Here is a 26,837-nt window from a genome sequence, read left to right on the forward strand (position 1 = left end):
AAAAAAAAAAAAAAAACCTAACTCTTCGTCGGAAGGGCTTGACTTCCCCGTGCGCAGGAGAAACACCAAGCTATGGTGCCATAGTTCTTTCCGTTCAGCCAATGCACAGTCGATATGTTGACAACATCTCATCATGAGGGTTATCAAGGTTTAAATAGATCTAGTGGCATACCTACCGAACATACACAGCCTGCAGAGTCGATCCCCTTAGTCGGCATATAGACACGAACCTGAACCGGGAGAGATATCCCATTCGGCCGGTAGGTGGCTACAGCTATAGGGTGGCTGGAGTGCTGCAAAACTGCTGCTGACTTTTTTTTGCAGCCAGCTATTCCACTCATCCATGAAGTAGCTCACTACTTCTGTAACTGTCACACATTTCACTTGCATTCGATCCCACCGCCTGACGTTGACCGAAGACAATCCTGGAATGCAGACGGTGGTCTCCCGGTGGACCGATTATGGCTGTGCGACATTCTTCGGGGATAAACCAAATTGCGCAGGCAGGAATCCGCCACTGTTTCAATGATAATCAAGGATAACGATTAGATTAGAAGCACCTGAGTCAGGATATCCGTCCCCTCTTTCGACATTGCTGAGGACTCAGGAGAGACGATGAGTAGAATGAGAGAGACGATCCAGATAGAATGGTCTCATCTCCATTGGGGACCAACACGATGGGGTCGGTAAGTTTTATGGGGCCCGGATGGGGCAAAGCAAAGCCGGCTTAGTAGAGTAGCCAAGTCGACAGGGAAACAAACAAGAGTCGTCCTCGTAGGTACGGTAGGTACTCCATACCGCCGTAGGAGAGGAGACATTATTTATAGGAGAAATTGCATCATGACAGGAGTCAAGGTACAGTCACCGTACTCATACGAGGACATACACCAAGATCCTCTTCCTCTTTCTTTTTTTGGCCGACTTTTTGGACGGGAAATTTGGCAGTGCCAAGTTTTTCTACGCGCGATCCATTACTCATAGTTGGTTTCACACCGGATGTCCGCGCCCCCCTTCCCCTTCTCTTCTTCCCTGTCCCTGTCCTCTTACCCCCCCCCCCCCCCCATTTCCCATATAGGGTTGAATCCGTTTTTGTCCTGCCTAGCTCCAGGGTCCTTGATCCTTTTCGTTGTCACCATACCGGAAGTATAGAGTATCCAGTATAGTAGGAGTACTCTGTAACTGTACAGAGTAGAGATAACTATGTATAATCTGGTTGGTAGGCGACTACAGTAGGAGGAAAAGGGAACCGTCAGCAGTCTCTCACCTACACCACCAACCACTTAACTCAGATAGTAAGTTAGTTATATCTGACTATCTCTGGACACCTCTTCTCTGTCGGTTGGACGTGCATGCAGTTGCAGTAGCAGCAGCATCCACTTTCCACTGAGTAGTGATGGGGACAGAAATGCTGCTGTATGGTATTGTCTCGTCTGTACGTACAGTACATACAGTCTGTACAGTACAGGCCCTATCGACCGATCTCCGGCATGTATAGTCCTTCTCTGTCCTCACCAGAACGCAAAAGACTAAGCATTGGTCCCTTGAGGTCGAACCTACTGATAGCTAGTGTAGTTATTCATAGCAAGTACTGTACCAACCGAGTCAATCCCCTTCTGTAGGGTGATTCATCATGACAACGATTATTGAAAGATTCCGTTCCCCCAGAATGCAAGGCTGGAGGGGGGAGGGTCAAGTCGCCGTCCAGGGAGTCCAGGTATTTATAGGTATTGAGACTGGGCTTCCCACAAGGGTGTGATTTCATGAGTAATCACCATCATCATGATGTTGAGTATTACACAATCAAGAGGAGGGAGGATGCGGGGGCTATAGTAAAGAAGAGAAGAGTCAAAGACTCGATTCCTAGAACCCAGGGTTGGAAGTGGTCTGGGGTGGGGAGACAAGGTGGGTTTGTAGGGGTACACTACGTAGTTGCAAGTTACAATACCTTGTTGTTGTCAATCGATTCGAAGTACTCAATCATGCGTTGTGGACATTCATGTCAATTCGGTTCATCTCAATTCATCATCACTCAAAACTACCATCAGATGCAGCTAGGAAATGGGGAGAAAAATAATCAATATAAATAAAAATAATAAAATCGTCGTCCTTCCTCCCATATTGAACCACAAACCACAAACCACAAACCTAATTCAGGAACAGACGGCTCCGACAGCCACAGGCTGGAACCTCTCTCTCTCCCTTTGGATCCTTAAACGTGGAGGAAGTCCCATCTTCAATCGAGTCGGTCCTTTCTTCGCCCTCGACTTGGTCTGCTTTTGTTGTTGCGGTCACTATTGCTGTTGCTGTTGCTGCTGCTGCTGCTATTCTCGGGCCCGAAATAAAGAAAGCTGAACGGGACGCTTCACTTTGAATTTTCTTTGCCTCTCCCCTCGTTGTGCCCTTTTTGCGCCCAATCGATGGGAATTATAGGCGAAGAGACGAAGAAAGAGATTAGAAATCGAGAAAGACAAACAACTCAATCTCACGGTGGAGGGGGATTGTTGGCGTGTTGTAAGAGACCCGTATTTCTGCCTTCAGCCCGCCTGTTGCGCTGCGCTGCCCGGATTTCCCTTATCCTTCTTACTCTTACTTACTCTTCTGTCTCCTGTCTGTCCGTCCCTCCCCTTCGCTCTCTGGCTGCTCTCACTCTCCCTCCCTCTCCCTCTCCCTCTCCCTCTCCCGCTCCCTCTCTCTTGCTTAAAACTTCTCCTGCTCCACCACCATACTTTTTCAACATTGTCTTCGTTTCCTCGTTATACCTCCATTCGCTTTCGCACTCCCATAGCCCTGTCGTTTCCAAGACAAATTTGTTGTTCCCCCTCGTTACCACGGCGTCCAACCCCCCCCCCCCCCCCCCCCGAAACGCCGCAATTCTTCCCCGTCCGGCAATACAACAACAGCGCGCGCAGCTCTCTGTCACCATTGCCAGAGTTGGCTAATTCCTGCCTTTTTGTCTGACAGATTATCGAGCCTTTAAATTTCAGCTTCTCGGGAGAATATTCAGCTCGAGCGCCCGGTGATCCACCACTATCGTATTCGCTTGTTCCTTTCTGCCTGCACCGCCATAATCCATCGCCAATCCGCCCTCCCCTCCACAGCCTCCGCGCCTTGTTTCAAACAACCCACTTACAGCAATCGCCACTTTTAATGCTAGGAGGGAAAAGTCCTTGAGCGCATGGTTTAATCTCGTGTGTCGTGCAGTTGCTGTACCTAGAGGAGCTGGTCTCCCAACAATCGTCCACCTGAGCTACGATCCAATTCTCTGCTGGAGGGGAGATGTGCATCTTTCTAGGGCCCTTTACAATCACCGTTTTATAATCCGAACGAACGAACCACGGCCATGTCTTCTTCCGAAATTGTCATGACGCAATCCAATGACGAACATGCCTTTCTCAATCACGCCGCCAGTTACAACCACCTCCCTGACCTAGCGGCAGCACAAGCAGCGGCTCACCCTGGCCTCCGAAGAACATTCTCCGATCTCACACACCCCACCCAGTCGGATTCACCGTCGAAAGAGGATGTAGCGGCGGGCAAGGATATCTTGCGACGGACCTCCATTCGTTCCAAGAACAAGCCCACCATTGCCGTCTCGCGGTTCACTGTATCCGCGGAGGACTTGTCCGACTCGACTACCGGCTCAGAAGCGACCTCATTACCGCCTAAAGAACCCACCGAAACGAGGCCTCCATCTCCGGTAACCCGTCCCTCCAAAGCTCGGTCGATGTCAGGGAGACTCGTCAGTCTGGCCCGGAAACCGTGGCTATCGAACTCGCCTCCATCAGGGAAGAGTTCTCGGCTTCGGTCCCTGCGGACGGAGGAGCAATCGACATTGAATCCGCCGGTAGCATCATCCAGATCATCGCGATCGAGTCTGCAGTCGGACTCGGGCACCGAATCTGAAAGCGCGGCTCCCACCCGACGACGAACTATACTGAACAAGCGCCCGCGGCGCCCAATGGTCGCCGTCGTTACTCAGAGCCGATTCGATGGGTCGACTACTCCCAGCAACTCATCGCCTCAGTCACTAATGCCGAAAACATCGTTAGAAAAGCTAGCTGCGTCACTTAATGTTTCGACACCCGTGCTCCCACCAGTGCCCAAGACACCAGCCACCGCGAACCTGGCCGCTGGCATGGAATTTCCGCGCAAGAAGGATGAACTATGGGGAGTGTTCCGCAATCTCGAGGCTGAGTTTCAAAAGTGAGTTTGTTGACAGGGATTTTCTTGTGGGGCATCTTCTCTTACCATTGTCCAGGTTCCAGTCTAAGTCCAGTGCCTTGAAGGCAAATGTCATTCGCTCTTCCCTATTACCCTTTCTCAACCGCGGCCATTCGCACTCGTCATTCAAACAATTGCGCCCTGAAGACCTAGATCGCCGAGTCAATATTCTCAACAAGTGGTGGATTGGCTTGATGGAGATGCTGAACGGCAAGAACAACCAGTCGATATCTGGAACTGATAGACCCGTGTATCTGGAAGCGGTGGTGGGAATCATGACGCGCCCGGAGTGGAGAATACCATTTCCCATGCCTCCGTCGAGTCGAAACTTCTCGAGGTCCTTGACACATGCATCGACGTCGATATCGGAGTCGTCGGATGGTTCCTCAGGCTCGGACTTCCTTCTGGAATCTATCCACCACAATATCAGGAATATCTTCATTCAGAACCTGCTCTCCCAGATGGCTTTCGTGGTGGAGCGGATGTCAATGAGACATGCTCCGGCCAGCTTGGTCGCTTTTTGCGGGAAAGCCTGTGCCTATGCATTCTTTTTCTGCCCTGGCGTGGCAGATATTCTTGTGCGATTGTGGAACACACCACCGAGCGTCTTCCGGCGAGTACTTGACCAGTCAAAACTGGACAAGGGTAGCGGAACACGCGCGTTGGCCCAGGAACTCACCGCAAACTTCCCGGCCGCTTTGCGCAGTCTATCGTTCTATGCTCACACGGCACTGGTTCGGTATCTTCGCCAAAAGCCCGATGTTCCACTGAGTACCGCTCAAATCCCGTGGCAGAGCCCTTGGGCAACTCGATGGTGCGGTCGAGACACCGATCTCTTCTTTGTCTTTGTCAAATACATTCATGTGCTCTATGCGGATGCACTGCCACCGGAGTTAGAAAAGTCAAAGCGTCTCCTGGCACCTGGCCTGTTACCAATTCACTCGCAGCTTCTGGTCGTTTTAGAGGATACACTGTACAAGCAATCAGTTCCCCAGGTGCCAGACAGCACCCACACCGCGTCCGCTGTCACGTTCGACGATTTCATTGAGGGTGCCGATGCAGCGGTCTCGGCGCTTCCCTTGGGGACCGCGAACAGCCATCGATTGATGGCTGAAAACCGTCTTATCATCCTGCTGCGGGATTTTCTCTCCGAATCCTCCCTCGAGCCGAATCATGCCAGGCTATTGTATGCGGAGTCCTTTGGTACCATAATGAGGGCCGCTGCGGAGAAAACGTCGCTTTTCGACCATAACGCGTGCTTCCTTCTGTGTGACTTCGTCGAAGAAGTCATCCCGATCGTCACACGATACTCTCTTTCCATCGAAGCCGATTTATTCGATTGGAAGTTCTGGTTGGAAGTCTGCCGTCAGATGATGCAGAGCCACAACTCTCTTACTGAGGTGCGCGTGTTCGCTTTTCTCTTCTGCATCTGGAGTACCTGGACTGCCTCGGAAGAGAGGAAGGCCGACCTCTGTCTAAAGTTCCTCCTGGACGAGTCTCTGTTCTACCATTATTTCAGTCATTGGAGTCCCATGGTTCGAGCATACTTTCAGCGTCTGCTTTGTTGGAGACTAGGTCGATTTAGCGACGACCCGACCATGCTCGACACCACCATATATGAGACACTCTACAACCGGCTGCAGCGGACCTGGAAGTATTATCAGGCTTTCCAGGCCAAAGCCGAGGAAGATATCTCAGCACCATTGTCGTCCGCTCCCTGCACCCCGGCGCCGGGGCGTCGGATCATCATCATTCGCTGCGATAACCAGCTGTCTCCGTCTAGTTTCTTTGTATCCTTCGACCGCGTCATACCTCCGGCTCCAGCGGAGAAGTCAACACTCGCAGGTAGTGCCTTGTCGAAGCCGGAGCCTGCGGAGAACCAGCCACCCACCAAAAAGAAATGGAGTATCCTGAGAGCTATGTTTGGGGGATCGTCGAATTCGCGAACTGGCGGTGAAGGGTCTTCGTCCAGTAGTTCCGATGAGTCAGACTCCTCTGGTTCTGATGCGGTGGTGACGGCAGAGAAGCCACCAGACAATCAGTGGCGGCAGCCCAACGGGCCAGGGGATTTTGGGCGGCCTCGCACAGCGCATCAGCCGTACTCCTTCAAATTCTCGCTGGAATGGATGGACCGGCCTCAGTGGCCGAGTAAGAACAAGCGACTGTTTACCCCTTGCCTTCCCGTGGGGTCACAACTACATCTCCAGCTGCGCAAGGCCCTGGCCAAGCAATCGGAGTGTGATACAACTTCGGAATACGTGTCTGCCGCCGAGGGCGATGACGACACCATGAGTGACGGACGGCAGACCAGCCCTTACTCCGACGACCAGGACGAGACGCCGACGGAGGACACCGCCGACTCCGACAAGACGACGGATGGGCTAGACTTCAAGCTTGCCATGAACGATCGGTTCGCGGCGAGCAAATACGCGGGCCGAGCACTAGCGGAATGGGCACAGATTGTTTCGGAGTGCGACAACTTCTTCGCCCGCCGTCGCGACGAGGGCGTGCCCTGCGATCGATTGGTTGAGACCCCAACGCTGGGCGTTGAGAGTTTCCGCAAGTGATGATGGCTTGTACAGTCCAGCCACTTCCCGCAAATGACCTTCGAAACGATCACCTTTTATATCCTACGACACGACCTATCCAAACCCCTCCTCCACCCTTCTTCCCTTCCAAACCTTGTCTATGGCGCACAAGCATATACAACTTGGGGGACGATCCATCCCTAAACTAATGCATCAATCCTAATCCCGTATTTCCGAATTCACCTTCATCTTGTTTCCTTTCCTGTTCCACTCATACCCCCAAGAACACATGTATTGTATATAGAACTCAGGGCTTTTTCAAACTGGGCCGATGGATATTGATCTTGACACACATAAACGAGACACGGCGCAAGTTTTCACATACAGCATCAAGGGTGTTTGAATCTGTTTATTTTTTTATTGTTTCTGAGTTCTTAATACATGTCCACCCCGGCGTCTTCTTGTTTCATGTTCATCTGGGCGGTCTGGCTTTTTTTTTTACGTGCAGTGCAGTGCAGTATAGTACAGTACAAACTACAACTAGTACTTATTATATTGACACGGTTGGGTCTCTGGTGTCTGCGGTGGTGTGAATTGGGATTGTAATCTTATGACTAGTACAGTACTTGCTTGCCTACTCTGCTTGACTACATATATACATGCATACCTGTGGATAATGTGGTTGGTTAGTCAGATTTCTATGTCTTTGTCAATACTAGTAGAAAGAGATCGAAGACGAGATGATGTGGAATGGTTTATCGCATCGAACATCTTCCGTTGCATGATTCATGAGACCATATCTCAGGGAATTTATCAATGATTACTTTTGACTATGATTGGTTGTTTGATATCTGGGGTTGATGGGTGACGTCGGTCATAGCCAGCCTGGAGGGTGATGGTATATTCAGTTCGGGCTCCCGGGGCTTTCGGGCCCCCGGGTCTGACTGAGGGAAGGAGCTCGGCGAATTTCGTCTTAGTCGACCAGTCTTCCAGCACAGACTAAGGTAGGTACAGGACAGCAGGATGTTCGATCCGGCCAAGGACCAACCGGGGCCCGAGGATTCCTCCCACAGGTGTAACAGGAAATAAATGGTTGAGAGCGGACGAGGGGGGGGGCATCCCCGACTTGACTCATAATGGGCAGAGAAGATTGATCTGTGGTTTTGACAGTGGTTGTAAGCTCTGGAACAGTCTCAGGAGGGGGACTGGGGTTCACTCGCTCGCTTGCGCAGGAGATTCAGGTGTATACATCCTCCCTCCTTACCCTTATAGATAATCATCTGAGTGGGAGAGCAGTATCTCGCAGAAAGGTAATCGGGACCAGAATTGAGTGCAGGAAGCAGAACAGCGGGAAACACCGTATATATTGTTGGGAAGTTAGGTACAGAGAGATCAGAGGCCAGAGAGATATGAGTGTCAAGAAGTGAAGGGAAAAGAAACTGGGAAGCAATCGGAAAATAACATGCATGCCATGTCCATGTTCCTCCAAGGAAATGATGTGTGGTGGTCTATCTACGGGCGGAATTCAGGAAAGGGGTTGGTTATTTGTGAGGCCAGATTCTCTCAGGGTGCGGCGCAAATGATACACACAGAAGTAAAAAGAGAAACAGAGGATGACTGTGCAGTGGAGTTGGTGGTGTGAAAGGTAAGGTGAGCATATATTTAACAGGTGTGATGTGGTGCTTGCTTGGTGGCCACCGCAGCTGAGGCAGACAGACAGAAAAACAAAAGGGGGAGGGGTATTTTCTATGTAAAGTGGAATGATTATAGACGAGATGTGGACCCGGAGTATCAGTCGTGGACAAGGCTGTTACTCGCGCTGGAGATGATGTCTGAGACACGATCAATCCATTCCTGAGTGAGAGTCCAGTTGCCCGCGTCAATACTGTCGCGGATGGCTGGGAAAAGGGTCGGATCGTAGCCGGACCATAGTTCAGGGCCGAAGATCACGTGCTTGAATTGCGTTCGGTTGGGTACCTAGGAAATCCAGTCAGTCTCAAGATTCAGGTCAGCAGAGAGGAAAGACTTACTCCGCCATCGGGTCGGTCGTCCAAGAGTTTGGTCTCAAAGTGAGCCATCCGCGCGTTGTACGCCAGTCGCTGCACAGCCATCACGTTGTTCTCGAATCCGCCAGCGCCCCAGACGGCGTCGTGCCAGATCTGACCCCATTGCTGGAAGTGCTCTGCGTCAGCCTTGAACTTCACGGCCGCCTCATATAGAGGTTTGAAGGTGATCGTGGCCTCCGATGCTGCTTCAGCGATGGGAACACTCTTTGACTTGGCATACTTCTCCAAGTCGCTGACATAACCACCCACGTGATCCGCATAGCGTTCGAGATCGTAGGGCAGGATTGGGCTGTCTGCGATCTGAAGAATCAGAAGGCCCCAGAACTGACCGAGGATCTTGTGATACTGAAATTCCGGGTCGACAAATTTCGTCATCCAGTCATAATTCTCGTAGCAGCTGTGGTAAGGAAACGGTTCGCCAGCAAAGCCAAAGTCCACGCTGGAGGTTCCAGCGATGTCCTGGAAAGCCACATAATCGCTCCCGGCTCCCAGCGGACCCATTCTCTTCTTGTTCTTCTGCCACAAATCCTTCAAGGTTTCGTTGCTGATGGGATCTGCGATGCGGCCAAGAATCTGCGTGACGACCCGCTCAAAGAGGGGACACCCTGCGGCCTCGAATTCGTGACCGCTGACCCCCACGTCGACGTTGATATAGGCGTAGGCGTTCTCCTTGAGCGCCTTCAATTCTTTTTCCACATGCTCTGTCGAGCCGACGAGGTTGTATTCTTCCGCATCCCAGCTGATGAATTCAATGGTGCGCAAAGGACGCCAGCCGAAGGTGAGAAGGTCCCCGAAGACTCGTACCAGCTCCAAGAACACTGCGGTACCGCTGCCAGGATCGGCGCTTCCGAGACACCATGAATCACGGTGATTGCCGATGATGATCTTCTTCTCCGGTTGTTCCAAGCCGATAATCCTGCCTACCACGTTGTAGATGGGCTGTCTTTCCACCTCGTCTTGGAGGTTCATAAGATTGACGGTTGGAGAGGACTTGGCTCCAGTCCACCACTGTTTCACCTCCGGAACGCCACCAACCCACTTTTCTGGCACCTGCGCACCATGACCATCCAGGACCTGCAGAAGCCTCTGGGCATCGCGCCAGGCAAGCGGAATGCTGGGAATATTCGTCAGTCCCGGGCTTTCCTCTGGTTTGAGCCTCTTCTTTTCATCTGGCGTAGAGGCAAACCCGGGCGAGAGGACATCTCCGACGACCCACGACATCAGACTGACTGCTCCACGTTGAGTTCCATCTGCCGGCATATAACGTCCCTCGGGGTAGGCAGGACCGCGGACAAAGCCATCCTGCGCCGGATCCGAGTAAATGATGCAGCCTACCGCGCCAGCAAGTTCCGCGGCCTTAACTTTGAGAGCACGATCAGACTCCGTGCCTCCGTAGCGAACCAGCGCTATGGATCCAATCACGTCGATGCCTTGCTCTGCTAGGTAGTGGAAATCCTCGCGAGAGCCGTAATTGGCGTAGACAAGGTGGCCCGTGACGTTCCCAGATTTTGAATGTCCGTGGAAAACCAGCGTTTGCTCTTCTTTCTCCTCCAGCGCTGCCTCCCAGGCCAATTGAGGTGGGTCCACAATAGCCACCCGTCTGCCGTCGGTAGTAGGGTAGTTCAAGTACACCTGGAATTCTTCCATTTCCACCTCGTCGAACGCCGCCTTTTTGAATTCCGATTCCACCCATTCTGCAAGCACATAGCTGCCTTCCGTACCGGCCATATGAGGGTAGGCGGTCAGCTTTTTAAGATTCTCGGCGATATTGGTCTCGTTGATGTGTCCCTGGACAAAGTTCTCCACGGACGCGGCACTGTAGGACTGACCCATGATAAATCGAGTATTCATGTTGAAGATGTCCGATATGAAGAAGATATACACAACGGTGACCACCAGGAACACCCCGAAAAGACGTAGTAATATCATGCACGCATTGTTCTTCAGCCCTGCACGAGCATCGTCGAGACGTATCGTGAACCGAAACGTAGGGAGGAAGCGGCGAAACGGTAGATTGAAGGAGGAGAGGGAGCGGGTCAAGTTGTTGAAGCGCTTCGAGAACCGCGACCGCAACTGTGAGCGGCGGGAGGATGACTGCGGGCCATCTTCCACGTCCATCTGATCGAGTTCCCGTTGCAACTCCTCCATGGACCCGCGTTCCGATCTCGAGCCGGCCGAGTCGAGGTCATCGATACTATTCCGGGCGGACTCGACGGTGGGAGGCTGATAGCCACGAGGTCGGGCCTCCGGCCGCGGAGTGGTGTCCGGACCACTCCGGTGAAGAAGGCCTTGTCGTTCAGCATTGTCGCCTGCTTCGTCGGACGAATCGAGATGGGACCGGGAAGAGCCAGGACGGGCACCGACGGCCTCCTCGTAGGTAGGAATCGGCAGGGATTCGTATTCAAACTTCTGATCGTTACCCATGGCGGGAGGTATCGAGCTCCCGGGAGCCGTGCGACTTAGATAGTATCACAGATACCGAAATCAGCGGAGAACCAGCGGGATCATGATCTGAATGAGGCAAAAGATACAAGCGCAAACATGCTCCCAGAGTGGCGAGCCTAGAAAATGATTGGCAAGGGGAGCTCCCCCCGAAACGATAGAGGAGGGGGGGATGGGGGATTGGGTGAGGTAGAAAGGGACGGGGATGGGGATGGGGGGGAAGCCGATGGTTCAGGGATTCTAGAATGCGATTAATGGCATTCAGAATGGTCAGCAGTGCAATGGGGCTTGGGGAAAAGAATGGAAGAAGCCCGATAACGGGGCAGTTGCGACCTGGATCGATCGATAGGGAGATGAATGATGGTGGAGGACAGATGATTAGTTTGAGTTCGGTTTGGTCTTCCCCGGATCAAGCCGCCCGTCAGAGTGAGAGAGACAGTGAGAAGAGAGAGGCTTACGGGATAACTAATGCGTGGCGCAGTCCATCCATTCACTCACTCAGTTGGCTCCGGCTCGGCTCTCCTTAGGCAGAAGTGTTCCTGGAACAGACTTCTCCCGACCGGATCGTCAGGGCACACACAGTCGAGGATCGACATTGCCAACGGTTATGCTGATGTATGTAGTCTCAATGGCGACAACGACGATGATGATGATGGTACTGCATAATGAACAGGAGAATCATTTGGTGCATGACGAGGAGGACCTCATCGGTAGGTCCGCAAGTATTCTAGGCGGTATCGGTACGGAGCTTCGAATACACGTTCCATACGCCCTAAATCTGTCCTTATCAGCATGATTACCGCGAGTATGCTCGGTATTTTGATTTGTACCGTTATGTACTTACCAGCGACGTTACTGCTGTCCTCGGGGATTGAAAGATGGCCGCATAGTCGTCCATACATTAGTAAGAAGGTCTAGCAGGCGTGCTAGGATTATAGACTTGGCAACAAGATAGAAAATGTATCGAATGCGAGGTCTGAATACGGTCCTACAATCCACGCAAAAGATCCGCTTACAATGTTTCTAGTGCGCCTGAATGTGGCCGAAATCATCCTTTATTACTTCGAGACTTCGACAAAAGTATTCGAGTACCTACATCAAATCGGAGACAACCGTCGATCTAATCTCCCTCGGGTTAGACAGACCATTCAATGTCTTACACTGCATTGTTTTCAAACTTGTCTCCGGATGTCAGGATCTGCCGTCGTGACCCGGAATGATTCCGACCTTGACAACTTCACTGGATGCTGGAACAAGATTGGAGGCCATGGCGAGGACTTGCGCAGCAAGTGGAACCTCACTATTACAAGGTACATGGAATGTATTCTGCTAATTCTTCTGGGCATATAAGAGACACATGTGGAAGGAGGGATGTCAAACGAGAGGGGCAACGGCAGCCACGCCCATCACCGAGTCATTGACCTTTTTTCCTGGCTTCGGGAAAAACTCTTTCAAAACGTAGAGGTGGCGGGTGGATATTGACAAGGCAGACACTGGACAGAGTCGTTCCATCTCGCTCCCTGGAAATCCGAACCCACCAGGAAATCCTGTCTGGGAAGTTGCCAAATTGGAGGGTTGGGCAAAGAGCGATCTCGGCAAGAATGGAGCGTCCTATACAGATCCCACCGGCCAGATCCACAAGATAAGATTGATTATTTCGCCAGGCCCAATCCCTCTGGTAACCTGCTCACCCTCCGGCCCTCGGGTGGATATTATTAGGCATAACAGAGGATTCAAATCCAGCATCTGAATTAGTGGTGCTTGGGACCTTGACGCTGTCGCTGTGGCTGTGGCTGTTGTAAGCTGACATACTGTATCTAGGTCTGGCACCCCGGCTCGGTAGCCCTGACGTAGAAATGCAGACCATCGTGACGTTCAGAATACCTTTCCCTTGTTGAGGTTCGACAGGTATTCACCCTATCGTATCACAAGCCCGAGTGACCCGAAAGACAGCAGGGACTGGGGTGGTTAGAAGGGAGGAAGAGGTGGATCAATGACCGATGACCCCCACCATGCGTCCAGACATGAGCGGGAAACAATTTTGCGTGTTGGATCAGAGGCCACGGGAGTATTTCTATATTGTCCGTGAGAACAATAGGTGTAGGCCAAAGCTGGGAGATGTTCCTGTACTGGACCATGTGCACCCGAGAGCAACCGAGCAGTACCACAGGAAAACACCACCAATTGTGGGATAAGATCTGCTCCCGCAGTCTGATAGCTCATACGAAGCTACTGCAGTGACAAGATAGATTTGTTGTCAGTTTGAACAACTACGTGGTGTCAGTTCGCAAAGTGACGTGCAGGAAAATGTTGTGGTGGACCGAATATACCGCGATTTACCTCCGTAAGTGTCGGTGAAAAGGAAGCACCCAGGAAACGGAGACGGAGGGGGGTAAAGTAAACTCTTTCTTAGCTACGGATCCTTTCCATAACAAACACAAGTCGGTCAGACTAAAGAAAGGGCAAGGCAGGTTGTGTAATAATGCGCTGAGGGGGGTCAGCTGTGGTTGGATCGAAACAGTTCGCATCCATCCGCATCGGGAGATAGGATGAAGAGTACGGCGTATACCAGATCCTGGACACCTTCAGATGAACAAGTGTGGAAATTAGGAGGTGGATCTGACTGTTGGAGCACATTCCGAGAAAATTGTCTCATCCGCGTCATCTTAGATGGCACAGGTAGAATTGGGGTTGAATAGGAGGATGTTGAGCTCTGTTCATCTTCAATATACTATAGCAGAGTAGGAGTGGGAGTAGGATTTGATTTATAGTTATACATAGTAAGGTCCCACGTTGCGGTTGAGGATGAGTAGATTCGGAACCGGGCAGTAGCAGCAGCACACCACATGTGGGTGGTGCAAAGAAAAAGAAAAGAAGAAATCAGACTGGACTCGGGCCAGCCTCAGGCCACCCAGCCGCCAACCAGCAACCAGGGGCTATCGGCAAGCCCCACCCCCTGCAGGCTAGTTAGTCTTGCTAGCCTAAGGTAAGTCAAGGAACGGGGGCAAAAAAAAAAAAAAAAAGAAAAAGAAAAAGAAAAAAAAAAGAAAATAATTTGGATGTACAGTACTCCCGGGACGTGCTAGTATTTACTGTGTAGTTAACAGTCTCCGTAGTTCAACCCACTCTAGATAGACTACCACTGTACCTTACCAGCCAGCTTGCACTCGCACTCCTACAACTTATATACCGACTCGCCCCCTCTTCTCTCTCTTCCTCTTTACTTAGAAATCCTCTCTCATTCTCACTACCATCCTCTCTTCCCTTCTTCTTTTCTTTCTCTGTGATTTTCCTTAAACACTACAAAAGTTCTTTTCTCTATTAATCCTCCTAATCAAACTTCAATCTTCCCCACCATCCCACTTCCCCCCCTCTCATATTTCACCATGGCTGCTCGTCCCCAGAACATCGGTATCAAGGCCATTGAGGTCTACTTCCCTAGTCAGTGCGTTGACCAGGCCGAGCTCGAGAAGTTCGATGGCGTCAGCGAAGGCAAATACACAATTGGTCTGGGCCAGACCAAGATGAGCTTCTGCGATGACCGTGAAGGTATGCTTTTCCTGGGTTGAATTCTTCTGGAACTCATTGCTGATTGAGCTTGTCTCCAAAGATATCTACTCCATCTGCTTGACCACCTTCTCCTCGCTCCTCCGCAAATACAATGTCGACCCCAACTCCATTGGCCGCCTCGAGGTTGGCACTGAGACCCTTCTGGACAAGTCCAAGTCCGTCAAGTCGGTCCTGATGCAGCTCCTGGCTCCCCACGGTAACACCAACGTTGAAGGTGTCGACAACGTCAACGCCTGCTATGGTGGCACCAACGCGGTGTTGAACAGTCTCAACTGGATTGAGTCCTCTGCCTGGGATGGCAGAGATGCCGTGGTTGTCTGTGGTGATATCGCTCTCTACGCCGAGGGTGCTGCCCGCCCCACTGGCGGTGCTGGCTGTGTTGCTATGTTGATCGGTCCCGACGCCCCCATTGTGCTCGACACCGCTCTGCGTGCCTCCTATGTCACTCACGCCTACGATTTCTACAAGCCCGACTTGACCAGCGAGTACCCTGTCGTGGACGGTCACTTCTCTCTTCGCTGCTACACCGAGGCTGTGGATGCTTGCTACAAGGCTTTCAACGCCCGTGAGAAGGTACTCAAGGAGAAGGCTCAGAACGGCACCAACGGCGTGTCTGACGAGTCCAAGACCGGCCTGGACCGCTTCGACTACTTCGCCTACCACGCCCCTACCTGCAAGCTGGTCCAGAAGTCTTACGGACGTATGCTTTACAACGACTTCCTCGCCAACCCCACTCACCCCGCTTTCGCCGAGGTCGCCCCTGAGCTGCGTGACCTGGACTACGAGAAGTCCCTCACCGACAAGAACGTTGAGAAGACCTTCATGGCTCTGACCAAGAAGCGCTTTGCTGAGCGCGTCAAGCCCGCCATCGAGGTTGCCACTCTCTGCGGTAACATGTACACCGGTACCGTCTGGGCCGGTCTGGCCAGTCTGCTGTCCTACGTCAAGTTCGACCCTAGCGAGCCCAAGCGCGTTGGTATCTTCTCCTACGGCAGTGGTCTCGCTAGTTCTATGCTCAGCGCCAAGGTTGTCGGTGATGTCTCGACCATCGTTGAGAAGCTCGACTTGATCAACCGTCTCAACAGCCGCGTTGTTCTTCCTCCCCAGTCCTATGTTGAGGTAAGGACCCATCGAGCCGCTGATCTTCCGTTGCAGAATGCTAATGGTGATGAAATAGATGTGCGACCTCCGCAAGCACGCGCACTTGAAGAAGAACTTCAAGCCCTCCGGCAACACGGAGACTCTCTTCCCCGGCACTTACTACCTGACTGAGGTGGACGACATGTTCCGCCGCAAGTACGAGGTCAAGGCCTAAATGACGACTAGCTGTGCTTCTTTGGACATGATCAGTTCTTTAGACGACTTTCTAGATTCCCTCCAGCATGCATGATGATTTTGTTTGCCTACCTTAACCCAACCATTGAGTTCCGTTGAGAAGGATTCAAGGATTCGAGGTTGACGGGTTCTCGGTTTGATTCCCATGCCAAATGTTATGGCGCTTAATGTTTCTACATACTGTTTTATTTGTTGCCTTCGGATGGAGGCCGATTTCAGACTCCCCCAGACGGGTGCTGGGATGCATTTCATATAAGGGCCTTGCTCTTATCTTAGATAATCAAAGATTTATTCACTCCGAAGCTTTCTTGGTGTTTGTATGTTTTGTCCTTCGATGACAATCTAATTAAGATAAGTCACGTGCATATTTGGCCAAGACTCCCGCCTCGGACGCTCAGCCAGCTTCTTCAACGCATAATTGATCAGTACAGCGAAGGAATTGCCTGTGTGAATTAAATTCGCTGACAAAGTTGAAAGCTGCTCATGTTCTCGATTTGTGTGCTCTGTGGTGGTCAACTGCAGCAAGTTCCTTGTTTTACTCCCCGCCGGCTTGATCAACGTTCGCCGCTGCTTGGCCTTTCTTCTTCATTCTTCATTCTTCTGTATTCTTCAAGCGACTTGACTCTGCACTTCTCACGACACACCAGATATTCTCCCTAATTTACATCAGGATCTGACATGATTTGCTCAATTTCAAGCAACCCCACGCTTGCTTGCAGGTTTTCGTGAGGGAAGAACCACTGAGGCCGCCTGGCGCCGAGGTCAACATTGGCCGGCGCCTACTGCGACATCTTGGATGACCCTCATATGTTCACTTTCCTTCCTGCTTTCCCCCTGGTATATTCTTAGGATGAATCTGCTGTTGAAGTCATGCCGCCTGGTGCTTGATACTGACGGCCGTGCTTAGTAACAGCCAATGCGCGTGGAAATGGCTGTGGTTCCACAGACCCCTCGGCGCCTAACCTTGCAGTCACTCTCCCTCTATGCGCCATGAAGACATACTGGTCCAGGTCAACTGGTTGTGCCCATAAGCACCTCCTTGCCGCCCATTGACCTCGACGAACCAGGCGTGACGCTCTCGCGAACTCTGTACATTGATCAATTTAGGTGCAATTACCCAGAATAGATGAAACGGAATTGCTGCCGAATTCAGGTCTTTTTTTAGATCTTGACGAACCAACATCTGCACCGATAACCGACACTCTGGTTCAGATCTGAAGAAGAGACGAAGATGCAAAATATAGCAACACCTTGACGCGCGACTGCCAGATGAAACACGTCCACTCGCCCTAGGACCGTTTGCATCGCGCTTCCCTCCAGCAGATGTCGGCAGTCCCTGGACCGACCCTCGTGCCATCATGCCCTAGACCGATGGACTGACTGCTGGTCTGGCGTCAAGATGGAGATCTCCCCATGTTTCATCTCATCTGCAGCCGGTTCGGGCCATGCTGTTCCTTTTTTTGGAACAAGATGGTGCGTAAGGGTAGCAGAGCAAAGAGCATTTAATGTCAATGCCGTCTCCATCCAAATGCGCCATGACCAGTGTGAGCGTTCATGAAGACCATGAGTGAATCTTAGCATACGTCGGCATCTCCTTGGTTACTTTCAATACTTCTCTTGCTTAGCTACTAGTAAGCTTCTCTTCATTACAGACTTGGAAGCTGGTCCTTCCTTGATAATACATTCGCCGAGTTTCTTGCACATATCCAACCTTCGATTACCTCAAGCCCAATACCATGTCTCACGAACTGTCTTACTATCGGCCTTCTACCCCTCCTGCGATGCAGTTGCAAGGATTTATTGGCGCGAGCCATAGCCGCCACGCATCCGACTCTTCTTTATACTCTAATTGTTCTTCACCATGGTCAGCTGTTACTGTGGCGACGAGTCCTATCATCAGCTCACCTCCGCGGCACCACCACGGTCCTGCCCTGCTTCCCAAGATCAGGCCGCAGGATGTAGTGATTGAGCCAACATCTACCAACGGACCGCCCCGTCAGCGTCGTGTGCTCTCCAACACACGCAACCCTCCGGGTGCTCTACCAACGATCCCCACCTCGCGGTCTAACCAGCGGACCACGGCGTCGGAATATCTTGCATTATCATCGCCTGCTTCTGTCCCACCGATGTACAAGGCACAGAACAGCCCAGCTCTGTCATCGCCGGTGAGTCTGACGCCTTCGTACAAACGCAAAGCCGTTGGCGGCCACTCTCGATCGGTATCCACATCTATCATCGACGAAGCGAAAATGGGCCGGTATGGGTGCTCAACTTACCGGCAAGTTACCAGGTGCTCTGTCCAGCCTCAGGGTACACTCACCGCGCCTATCACGCCAGTCACCCCGGATATCATAGTGTATCCAGCCTATGCTGAGCATTCACCCGCTGAGCCAACCCATCTCCGAACCTGGCCTCCCGCCCAGGTCCCAATGCCGTTGATGCTGCCAGGCTCACCCTACAGCTGCACGCGAACGCCCAGTGCTCAATGCTCGCCCGTTGGATCATTTCACCCGATGGAAGGGGAATCGACCACGTTACTTTCCTACCTTACGGCCCCCACGCAAGCGGTCAATCTTGTTCGCAATGTGAGCGTGATCCCGACACGAGGGCTGCACGACTACTTCTGGTGGGATATTCGCAACCTGCGCAGCTGGTCGTCGTTCTCCCTGGAAACCATCAACCAAGTGGATGGACTCTCGAAGCTTCTCAAAACCGCAATTCCGTCACAATTTACGCCGGTGAACGTACTGCCCAGCTCGCACCTGTCTCCCGACTCGGAAGCCGGCTTGATCAATGTGCTACGAGACATCTACGCTCCTCGCGTCAACGCGGCGCTGGCGGTCTCGCAGGGCCCTGAGCATCTGACGCTCTACGATGCTCCCATCCCGCGGGTATCGGGCAACAAAAACTACGGAGGTCCGCATTTCCTTGCCAACTACGCCTCCGACACCGAACGGACCAGCTCCGGCCTTCCGCGAGGGCGACTGGTGGGGATCGTCAAGACCTTTGATCGGTGGAACACGGGGATGCGCAATGAAGCGCCCCACCGCCGGGTGGAGTATCTGAACGGCCTGGCGCATCTGCAGCGGTGCATGCGGGAGCATTCGTGCCGGTACGGCTTCATCCTGACCGAGATCGAGCTCGTCTGCGTGCGAGCGGGCTGCGACGAGGGGGACGATGTGCCATATTTTGGGTATTTGGAGCTGTCTGCGCCTATCCCTACCAAGCTAGCCGCTGGCCAGTCGCGTGAGACAGACTACCATATGGACCGATGCACGTATCCGCATTCCCCGGCCCCGTCCAGCGACAGCTCCTTGGCAAGTCAGTCCCCGGTGTTGGGAAACTACGATATGTCGTCCGATGAGCTCGACGGGCCGATGACGGCGAGCATGGCGCTGTACTTTCTGCTCATGCTCTCGAAGTCGGTGCCCCTACCGTCGCAGCCGTCGGCGCATCTCAACGTGGGGGGGCCGGGGGCGTTGACGCGGCAGCGGGTTCTGCCTGATGGGAAGGACAAATGGATCCCTGAGCCCCAGATCGGGGAGCGTCGGGACGCCAAGCGCGTCCGGGGCTGGGTGTGGCCGCAGGATGCGTGGCATCGACGCGAGGGCGGCGGGGGGCCTCGATCGCGAGCGATGACTGCGGAGCCGAAGACGAAGAAGTGGCATAAATAGGGAGTGGGGGGTGCGGTGCTGCCGAAGAGCTAAATAATGTTTTGAGTAATGTATTCGATTGATATACTGAGTCGGCCTTTCTTATGGTTGATAGTGACTAACTCTATCCACATGGAAGAACTGTAGTGATTAACTGCATACTCAATGGAAGAACTATAGAGGCAAATTCGTATCCATAATGGAAGAACTACACAACAGCCAAGGAGTAGATCTTGCATTTCTGGGGAGTATACGTCTTCAAGGTCCCCATGATCGCCGCGATGACACCACGCCGCGACCTCAAGATCAGGAGCTCAGCAATGCAGCACAGGGACAAGGACCTTGGGATCGAGTACCCGGGGGAGTAGGGCTTCCACAGTATCTACCTACCTACTGCCATTTGCCATTGATAACCACGCACCCTGCATGTCGAGTCTTTATTCAACTCTTCCAGTATTCCCTCAATTATTCCCTCAGTTATTGCCTCAATTATTCCCTCAAGTATTCACTCAACTATACCCTCAATTATTCCCTCAACTGTTGTTCCAACTCTATTTCCAACTCAAATCGACTTCATGCTCCCTGAACGCTAACCCTATCCTCGCAATCCGAAGATCAACCACTTACCAACCTACCGACCTACCGACCTACCATCGTCATCATCCTCGAAATTCCACCACACCACGCCAACAACGGGAACATCCACAACCACCACCAAGAACAGCTACCCAAACCCACCCCAAACGAAAGAAAATGTCCCACCCCCAACCCCTGCACTCCGTCCTCATCATCGGCGCCGGCCCCTGCGGCCTAGCCGTCGCCGCCCGCCTCCGCGAAGAGACGCCCTCGGCCATGTTCACCGACGACGAGCACCAGCGCTACCACTGGATCAACAAGCACCGGGGCCGGATGGCGTTGGTGCAGGCGCACGCGCGGCGGCGGAGGGGCGTGCGGGCCGAGCGGTACGTCAATACTGCGGCCCTCGCCCTCGGGACTTCCACAGCTGTCTTGGAGGGTAGGGATCGGCAGAAGCATAGGGCTGGCTCTGCCTCCGAGGGCTCAGGCCCTCCCTCCGACGAGGGCTCGGGTTCAGATTCCGTGCCTGGCTTGGTTCCGTCCGGGTCCTCCTCTTCGTCAGAATCCTCGGATACATCCGTATCCGGGCATGAGGATGAGGAAGGAGCTGAAGAAGAGGGTGAAGCCGACGGAACGCTGGTGCTGGACGGCTCCGGCCCCCGGTGGATGGAGAAGTGGCACCGCGCGTTCCGGACGCTGGAGATCGAGCAGCTGCGCAGCCCCATGTTCTTCCACGTGGATCCGCGGGACCGCGATGGGATGCTGGCGTATTCGCAGGAAGAAGACCGGCTGGGGGATCTGTGGGAGATTTCCGGGTGCGTGGGGAAGGAGTTGAGTAAGCATCGGAGGAAGAAGCTGCGGGGGGGGAGGGGGTGAGTTTGCCCTGGATTCCAATTGCGTTTTCTATGGAGGGGGAATATCTACCTGATATCGGACCGGTGGGCCAGGGGGACTGCGTTTACTTGTGTGCTGACGAACGCCAGCAAACCCCCCACCGAGCCCGAAATCGACGAACGAGACCGCAAGGACTACTTCTCCCCGTCCACCGGCCTCTTCGCCGACTACTGCGCCAGCATCGTCGCGCGGTACCGCCTCGACCGCCCGGGGCTCATCCGCCAGAGCGAAGTCACCGACATCCAGTACGGGCACCTGCCGCACTCCGACTCGGCCACGTCCAAAGTCTTCACGGTGACCGCCGCCGACGGCACGCAGCACTACAGCCGCGCCGTGGTGCTCGCCATCGGGCCGGGCCCGCAGAAGATCCTCCCGTTCGCGCTGACCCCCACCGAGCAGCAGGGCGCCTGCCACAGCTCGGACATCCGCGCGTTCCCCAGCGCCAACGTCCAGGCCAAGATCCGGCAGCGCCAGCCCACGCACGTGGTCGTCGTGGGCGGCGGGCTGACCTCCGCCCAGGTGGCGGATATGGCGGTTCGGAGGGGGGTGCGCAAGGTGTGGTTGCTGATGCGGTCGGATTTTAAGGGTGCGTGAGCCCTGTCCCCTCCTAACCCTACCCTTACTCCCCGCGCCCCTTTCGTCTCCCCCTCAGTCGAACCTTTAAAACTGATGAGCGCAGTCAAACACTTCGACCTCTCCCTCAACTGGATGGGCAAATTCAAGAACCTCGAGAAAGCCCGGTTCTGGTCCGCGGACACCGACGAGGAGCGTCTGGCCATGATCGCCGCGGCCCGCGGCGGCGGCAGCGTCACCCCGCGCTACCAGAAGATCCTGAAGCAGCATGCCGCCGCGGCGGCCCGCGGCGGCGGTGGAGGCGGACGCCTGGCCATCCACCCGCGCACGACCATCACCGACCGCGTCTACGATGCTGCTACCCGCACCTGGCGTCTGATCACCGACCCGCCCATCCCCGAGCTGGCCGAGACCCCCGTCGACTACATCTACTTCGCGACGGGGATGCGGGCGGACGTCACCGAGATGCCGTTGCTGGACCGCATGCGCAGGGACTATCCCGTCGAGACGAGGCAGGGCTTGCCGTGTCTCACGGAGGATCTGATGTGGTGCGATGGCGTGCCGCTGTTTCTGGCGGGCCGGTTGGCGGCGTTGCGCCTGGGGCCGGGGGCGGCGAATTTGGAGGGCGCCAGGCTTGGGGCTGAGCGGATTGCGTGGGCGATGGAGGAGGTTTTGGGGGGGAGGGAGGGGAGGAGTAGTGGTGGTGGTGGTGGTGGTTACGGGAGAGAGGACGAGGGTGAGGTGGTCGGGAAAGAGAAGGAGTGGTTCTGTGGGTTGGGCAATCGGTTTGCGGGGTTGGGGGTTATGGATGCTTAGGTTTGCTTGTGATAATAAGAATTGGGCTGGGCTGTATGCGTATGCTAGTGGCTGAGAGCGTGCTGGGCTGGGCTGGGCTGGGCTGGGTATCGATCCATCATCCCTGTCGGATCTGTCTGACTAGAGGCTGATCTGATCCCAGCTGTAGTGCCTAGTGCTGAGCACCGAAGCTGGAGAACGATGTTGCCTGGTCCTAAACCACAGCCTTCCGTGCAATGATGCAGCCCGCTGATGACAATCAGATCAGCTCAGAGTTGAAAGCCTCGCGGTCTTACCCGGTATTCGGTCCCTGATGCACACAGTACAGTACAGTAAAGGCTGTGTGCAGCCACCGTGTGATGATAGTACATGTACCCAAGTTACACATCACCCAGCAATAATCATGCCGTCTGATGCCCAGCAAGCCTGTTATCAGGCGAGCTCCTCTGCTCGGCCAACTGCGCCACGACTCGCACTTCTGGTGACAGGCATGCCCTTGCCACCATGCTTTATCATTATCTTGCTCATGCGTACAGTAGTATAATTTACCGATTCGGTTGATGCCCGGGGAGAATGACATAACGATGTGGCGCAGCAGTCCTGTACACAGTACAGTACATCCTGTGGCTGGTGCAGCCACCCGTTGTGGCGGTGCGGGTCCCGCTGGTCGGGTTCGTTTCCATGAGGTATTGGCGGGGTGTGGCGGTTGGTGCTTGCATAGCCACGGGGATTTAGGGGAGTACTGTGCCTAGGTGGCAAGGAAGTGACCCAGGATGTTGGGGCGTTGAGGTTTCTTGTTGGTTGGGTTGGATCTCCGATCTAAGTTTCTCGAGATCTGGATGTGAGTTAGGGTTGGGACGGACGCGGAGGGGTAAGTGTGGGTGGGGAGGGGAGGGGTCCACGTGCCATTACTACAGTATGGAAGTTAAAGTGCTTACTGTTGATCTAAAGGTACGGTACTCTAACTGACATGTAGTTAGTCTAGGTTTTCTGCGCTAGGTCGGATTGTGATGGTTGATTGTCTTTGCTGGATCGTTTTGTCTAGATGCTCTAAGGATAGTGGTTGTTCTCTCAACTCATGGAGGGGAGAGTTGTTATGGCAACACTTCACTGGGATTGGGTTATTCGGCCCGACAGTCATTCGCATATTAGGTACTGTACTTGAGCAGTCTAGTCTAGTCTACGCCGAAAAAAATTAAGCCTCCACAGCCAACGGCACATTATAATCCGGAATCAGCGGAGGCCACACAGCCTCCTGCGAGAAGTCCTTGCCCTTCTGCTGCGTGCGGGCCACCACCGCCTGCACCAGCTGGTCGGCGCGCTGCTGGTCGCTCAGGTCGATCGGCGCCAGCCGCAGCCCCATCTGCCGGATCTGGATGCACGCTGCCACGGCCGTCAGCCCGAAATCGTAGGGGTTGATGACCTGCTGCAGCGCCCCGGTCGCCTTGCCACTCAAGATATCCCGGCACAGGTACGGCTCCTGGCAGAGAGGACGCGCCAGACCGACGCCGTCCAGCGTCTCCAGGCCGTGGACCATGCCCTCCGCCGTCCGGAACCCGCCGGTCAGGTAGGACTTGGTCTTGCTGAGGGAGGAGACGATCATCTGGGCGAAGTCCATGAAGAACTGTCGTCGCAGTATGTTAGTTACTTGGCTAGAATCCGCGCTAGAAATAATCGAGGGGGGCTTACAGCTTCGCGCTTCTTCGTGGACTCCCGCTTCTCGTCATCGCCCATCTTCCAGTTCTCGTAGGTGCCCCCGGACAGCTCGACAAAGTCGAACCGGTGGTCCTCCAGCGTGCGACACAGCTGGCGCGCCTCCTCCGGCTGGAAGCCGTTGGGCTGGAACTCGACGCTGTTCACCTTGATGCCGACGACGAAGTCCGGGCGCACGCGGCGGGCGATGGCCGCGCGGATCTCCAGGATCAGGCGCATGCGGTTCTCCAGGGCGCCGCCGTAGCGGTCGGCGCGGCGGTTGGTCGTCTCGGACAGGAACTGGCTCAGCAGGTACCCGTGGGCGCCGTGCAGCTGGATGCCGTCAAAGCCCGCCTTGTCCAGGTACTCGGCGGCGTGCGCGAAGCCCTTGATGACCTGCTGGATGTCGGCCTCGGTAGCCGCGCGCGGTTTGGCGAAGGTGCTGCCCAGCACCACGCCCTCCAGCTGCACGTCGCTGGCGCTGATCGGGTGCGGCTGCAGCGCCGCCGGCGTCTGGCGGCCCGGGTGGCTGACCTGCGCGACGAGCAGCGAGTTTCCGGAAGATTTGGCCGCCGCGGCCAGCTGCTGGAAGCGCGCGAAGCGCTCATCCCCTTCGAAGGGCGCGTCCGCGGGGATGATCAGGTTGCCCGGGGCTTCCAGGTGCGCCGGGTCGATCATCACGTTGCCCGTCAGGAGGAGGCCGATCTCGCCCGCGCCCCACACCCGGTACGCCTCGATCAGCTCGTCCGACGGGATGCCGCGCGCGGCGAGGTCCTCGACCGACCACGAGCACAGCCGCTCGCTCATCGCCCCCTTGAGGAAGCGGTTGGGCGCGCTGCGCTGCGAGAATTCGAAATGCAGCGGTTGCGCCAGCGGGGTGACGTCGACGGGGGTGCCGGCCTGTGACATTTTGGGAAGGATTATTGTGTGGCTGGGATATGGGGGGGGGATAGTGTACAAGGTAGGGTTTATGTGCAGTGTGTTGCGTACCGAACAGGACAGTAACGTGGAGGAATTAAACAGGAACTTATAGTATGGTGGGTTGACCCCGATAATTGGAACATTGTTAAGCAATCCATATTATAGCGACTTGTATTTCTAAGCCGGATTGTAGGTCAATCAGGGGAAAGCTCCAAAAAAATCGTCGAGGATCCACACACACATACACATACCTTCTATCCACTTCTTATGTCTTATGTACAGTAGTACCCGGTATAATGACCTCACTTCGACGGACGAGCCTCGGCATTTCTGTTATGCTTCAACGGTCCCGCCTTTCTGCAGGACGCGACTGGCTGATTGGAATTTGATTTCCGCTTCCGGTGGCGGATCCCCTCCCCGACTGACTGATAAGATGGACATTGAACTGTCGTGCTTCGTTGGTTGTTCTTTGGTTTGGCCCGATCGGTACTGCTGATTTGTTCATTGCATTACATATTCATTCTTGTGAATCCGCGTCATGATTCGTGCATGGTTTCTGCTTTGCCTTCGAGCGGGTTTGAATTGCGGAGTTTGATCGGTCCGCACTTCGCCATTGCCATTGCCATTGCCATTGTCTGACCAGTTGACTGGATGTTCCTGCCTTGATCCTCCGCCTTCTCTGGATGTGGTTCAGCTCAACAGTGCTCAAATCTCACGACCCCGACCACCTGCACAATTGCCTTGCCATCCTACACTCCGGACACCGCTTGCATATCACTTCGCAGAATACAACGGGGAAGAAGGGGATTCCCGACTCTCATCCCCTATTGCTATCTCCACGACGGCCAAATTTATGGCTCTATCAAGCAATAGTACTCTTCAATCGGTGTGACGCTGCAACGTGACATGCACCAAGCCACAGGCAAGGTCAAAGGTGTTTCACATGTTTGTCGAATGGGGTTGGCAACTTGAATTGCACACAGTGATATCGTGCTCCAGAGAATCTGAGTCAATCTTCACGGTGACAAACTCCCCTTACCTAGGAACAAGCCTCAGCCGGCTCTCTCATGATCCTCGGTCTGCCTGATACAGCAAGTCGATGCAATCCGCACAGCCACCTTGGTCTGTGTCTCACCGTAACTGTGGAGCGACTCAGGTCTGGTATCATGATGCTCAGCCTGGATGAAGTCTCAGCTAGATGCCTGTCGCCAGAGTTGACCACCAGCCACTGCCTAGAGACAGGAGAGCGCTTTTCACATCTATCGACGTTGACGAGGCAAACATCGGGCAGCAGCCTATGTCTGGCACGCTGGGTCAGCCACACAAGTACTGAGCTGAGAAACCATGTTCGACATACCTTGGGGCAGTGCTATCACTATGTGGAACCCACAGCTCTGGTGATCTTTCGCCCAATCTATTCTCTCGGGGTCTTAGCCTCATTACCTCAACAACCGATATACGAAAAGATTATCCAAGGCAAGCATGTGTTCATCAGACACGACACATTGCAGTCAAAGTCGCCTGGACAAGTTCAATCGGATTCGGAAAGACTTGAGACAACAGCGATGCTT

The 26,837-nt window shown here is 54.0% G+C and overlaps 6 protein-coding genes across 6 annotated transcripts; 4 read left to right on the forward strand and 2 right to left on the reverse strand.

The window, feature by feature from the left end:
- Positions 1 to 3,071: 3,071 nt before the first annotated feature.
- BO86DRAFT_216353 (DUF1765-domain-containing protein) lies at positions 3,072 to 7,074 on the forward strand. Its single transcript, XM_025666897.1, has 2 exons — positions 3,072 to 4,203; positions 4,259 to 7,074. Exons 1-2 carry the CDS (start codon positions 3,341 to 3,343, stop codon positions 6,786 to 6,788), a joined length of 3,393 nt encoding a protein of 1,130 aa, XP_025523388.1. The 5' UTR covers positions 3,072 to 3,340; the 3' UTR covers positions 6,789 to 7,074.
- A 1,026-nt stretch (positions 7,075 to 8,100) lies between these two features.
- On the reverse strand, positions 8,101 to 11,588 carry BO86DRAFT_347064 (M28 family metallopeptidase). The gene is made up of 2 exons (XM_025669268.1): positions 8,780 to 11,588; positions 8,101 to 8,726 (listed from the first exon to the last, which is right to left on the reverse strand). The coding sequence occupies exons 1-2, from the start codon at positions 11,237 to 11,239 to the stop codon at positions 8,541 to 8,543; spliced, it is 2,646 nt and encodes an 881-aa protein (XP_025523389.1). The 5' UTR covers positions 11,240 to 11,588; the 3' UTR covers positions 8,101 to 8,540.
- Positions 11,589 to 14,509: 2,921 nt separating this feature from the next.
- Positions 14,510 to 16,464, forward strand: erg13 (hydroxymethylglutaryl-CoA synthase). Its single transcript, XM_025672826.1, has 3 exons — positions 14,510 to 14,806; positions 14,868 to 15,946; positions 16,005 to 16,464. The coding sequence occupies exons 1-3, from the start codon at positions 14,644 to 14,646 to the stop codon at positions 16,140 to 16,142; spliced, it is 1,380 nt and encodes a 459-aa protein (XP_025523390.1). The 5' UTR covers positions 14,510 to 14,643; the 3' UTR covers positions 16,143 to 16,464.
- Positions 16,465 to 17,710: 1,246 nt separating this feature from the next.
- Positions 17,711 to 20,039, forward strand: BO86DRAFT_216463 (uncharacterized protein). Its single transcript, XM_025666898.1, has one exon. The coding sequence runs from the start codon at positions 17,899 to 17,901 to the stop codon at positions 19,834 to 19,836; it is 1,938 nt and encodes a 645-aa protein (XP_025523391.1). The 5' UTR covers positions 17,711 to 17,898; the 3' UTR covers positions 19,837 to 20,039.
- A 529-nt stretch (positions 20,040 to 20,568) lies between these two features.
- On the forward strand, positions 20,569 to 22,674 carry BO86DRAFT_422290 (FAD binding domain protein; the record flags this gene model as incomplete). The annotated part of the gene is made up of 4 exons (XM_025675332.1): positions 20,569 to 20,781; positions 20,896 to 21,263; positions 21,375 to 21,871; positions 21,965 to 22,674. The coding sequence occupies 4 exons, from the start codon at positions 20,569 to 20,571 to the stop codon at positions 22,672 to 22,674; spliced, it is 1,788 nt and encodes a 595-aa protein (XP_025523392.1).
- A 1,110-nt stretch (positions 22,675 to 23,784) lies between these two features.
- BO86DRAFT_392526 (NADH:flavin oxidoreductase/NADH oxidase family protein) lies at positions 23,785 to 25,599 on the reverse strand. Its single transcript, XM_025672827.1, has 2 exons — positions 24,343 to 25,599; positions 23,785 to 24,277 (listed from the first exon to the last, which is right to left on the reverse strand). Exons 1-2 carry the CDS (start codon positions 25,252 to 25,254, stop codon positions 23,849 to 23,851), a joined length of 1,341 nt encoding a protein of 446 aa, XP_025523393.1. The 5' UTR covers positions 25,255 to 25,599; the 3' UTR covers positions 23,785 to 23,848.
- Between the last annotated feature and the right edge of the window lie 1,238 nt (positions 25,600 to 26,837).

Source organism: Aspergillus japonicus (assembly GCF_003184785.1).
Source record: "Aspergillus japonicus CBS 114.51 unplaced genomic scaffold BO86scaffold_72, whole genome shotgun sequence".
Lineage (NCBI taxonomy): Eukaryota > Fungi > Ascomycota > Eurotiomycetes > Eurotiales > Aspergillaceae > Aspergillus > Aspergillus japonicus.

Coding starts and splice junctions, on each gene's coding strand:
- BO86DRAFT_216353 (XM_025666897.1), top strand. CDS start 3,341: ATGTCTTCTTCCGAAATTGTCATGACGCAATCCAATGACGAACATGCC. Junction 4,204..4,258: donor CTCGAGGCTGAGTTTCAAAA/GTGAGTTTGTTG, acceptor ACCATTGTCCAG/GTTCCAGTCTAAGTCCAGTG.
- BO86DRAFT_347064 (XM_025669268.1), bottom strand. CDS start 11,239: ATGGGTAACGATCAGAAGTTTGAATACGAATCCCTGCCGATTCCTACC. Junction 8,727..8,779: donor ACGACCGACCCGATGGCGGA/GTAAGTCTTTCC, acceptor TGGATTTCCTAG/GTACCCAACCGAACGCAATT.
- erg13 (XM_025672826.1), top strand. CDS start 14,644: ATGGCTGCTCGTCCCCAGAACATCGGTATCAAGGCCATTGAGGTCTAC. Junction 14,807..14,867: donor CTTCTGCGATGACCGTGAAG/GTATGCTTTTCC, acceptor TTGTCTCCAAAG/ATATCTACTCCATCTGCTTG. Junction 15,947..16,004: donor CTCCCCAGTCCTATGTTGAG/GTAAGGACCCAT, acceptor GTGATGAAATAG/ATGTGCGACCTCCGCAAGCA.
- BO86DRAFT_216463 (XM_025666898.1), top strand. CDS start 17,899: ATGTCTCACGAACTGTCTTACTATCGGCCTTCTACCCCTCCTGCGATG.
- BO86DRAFT_392526 (XM_025672827.1), bottom strand. CDS start 25,254: ATGTCACAGGCCGGCACCCCCGTCGACGTCACCCCGCTGGCGCAACCG. Junction 24,278..24,342: donor CCACGAAGAAGCGCGAAGCT/GTAAGCCCCCCT, acceptor CTGCGACGACAG/TTCTTCATGGACTTCGCCCA.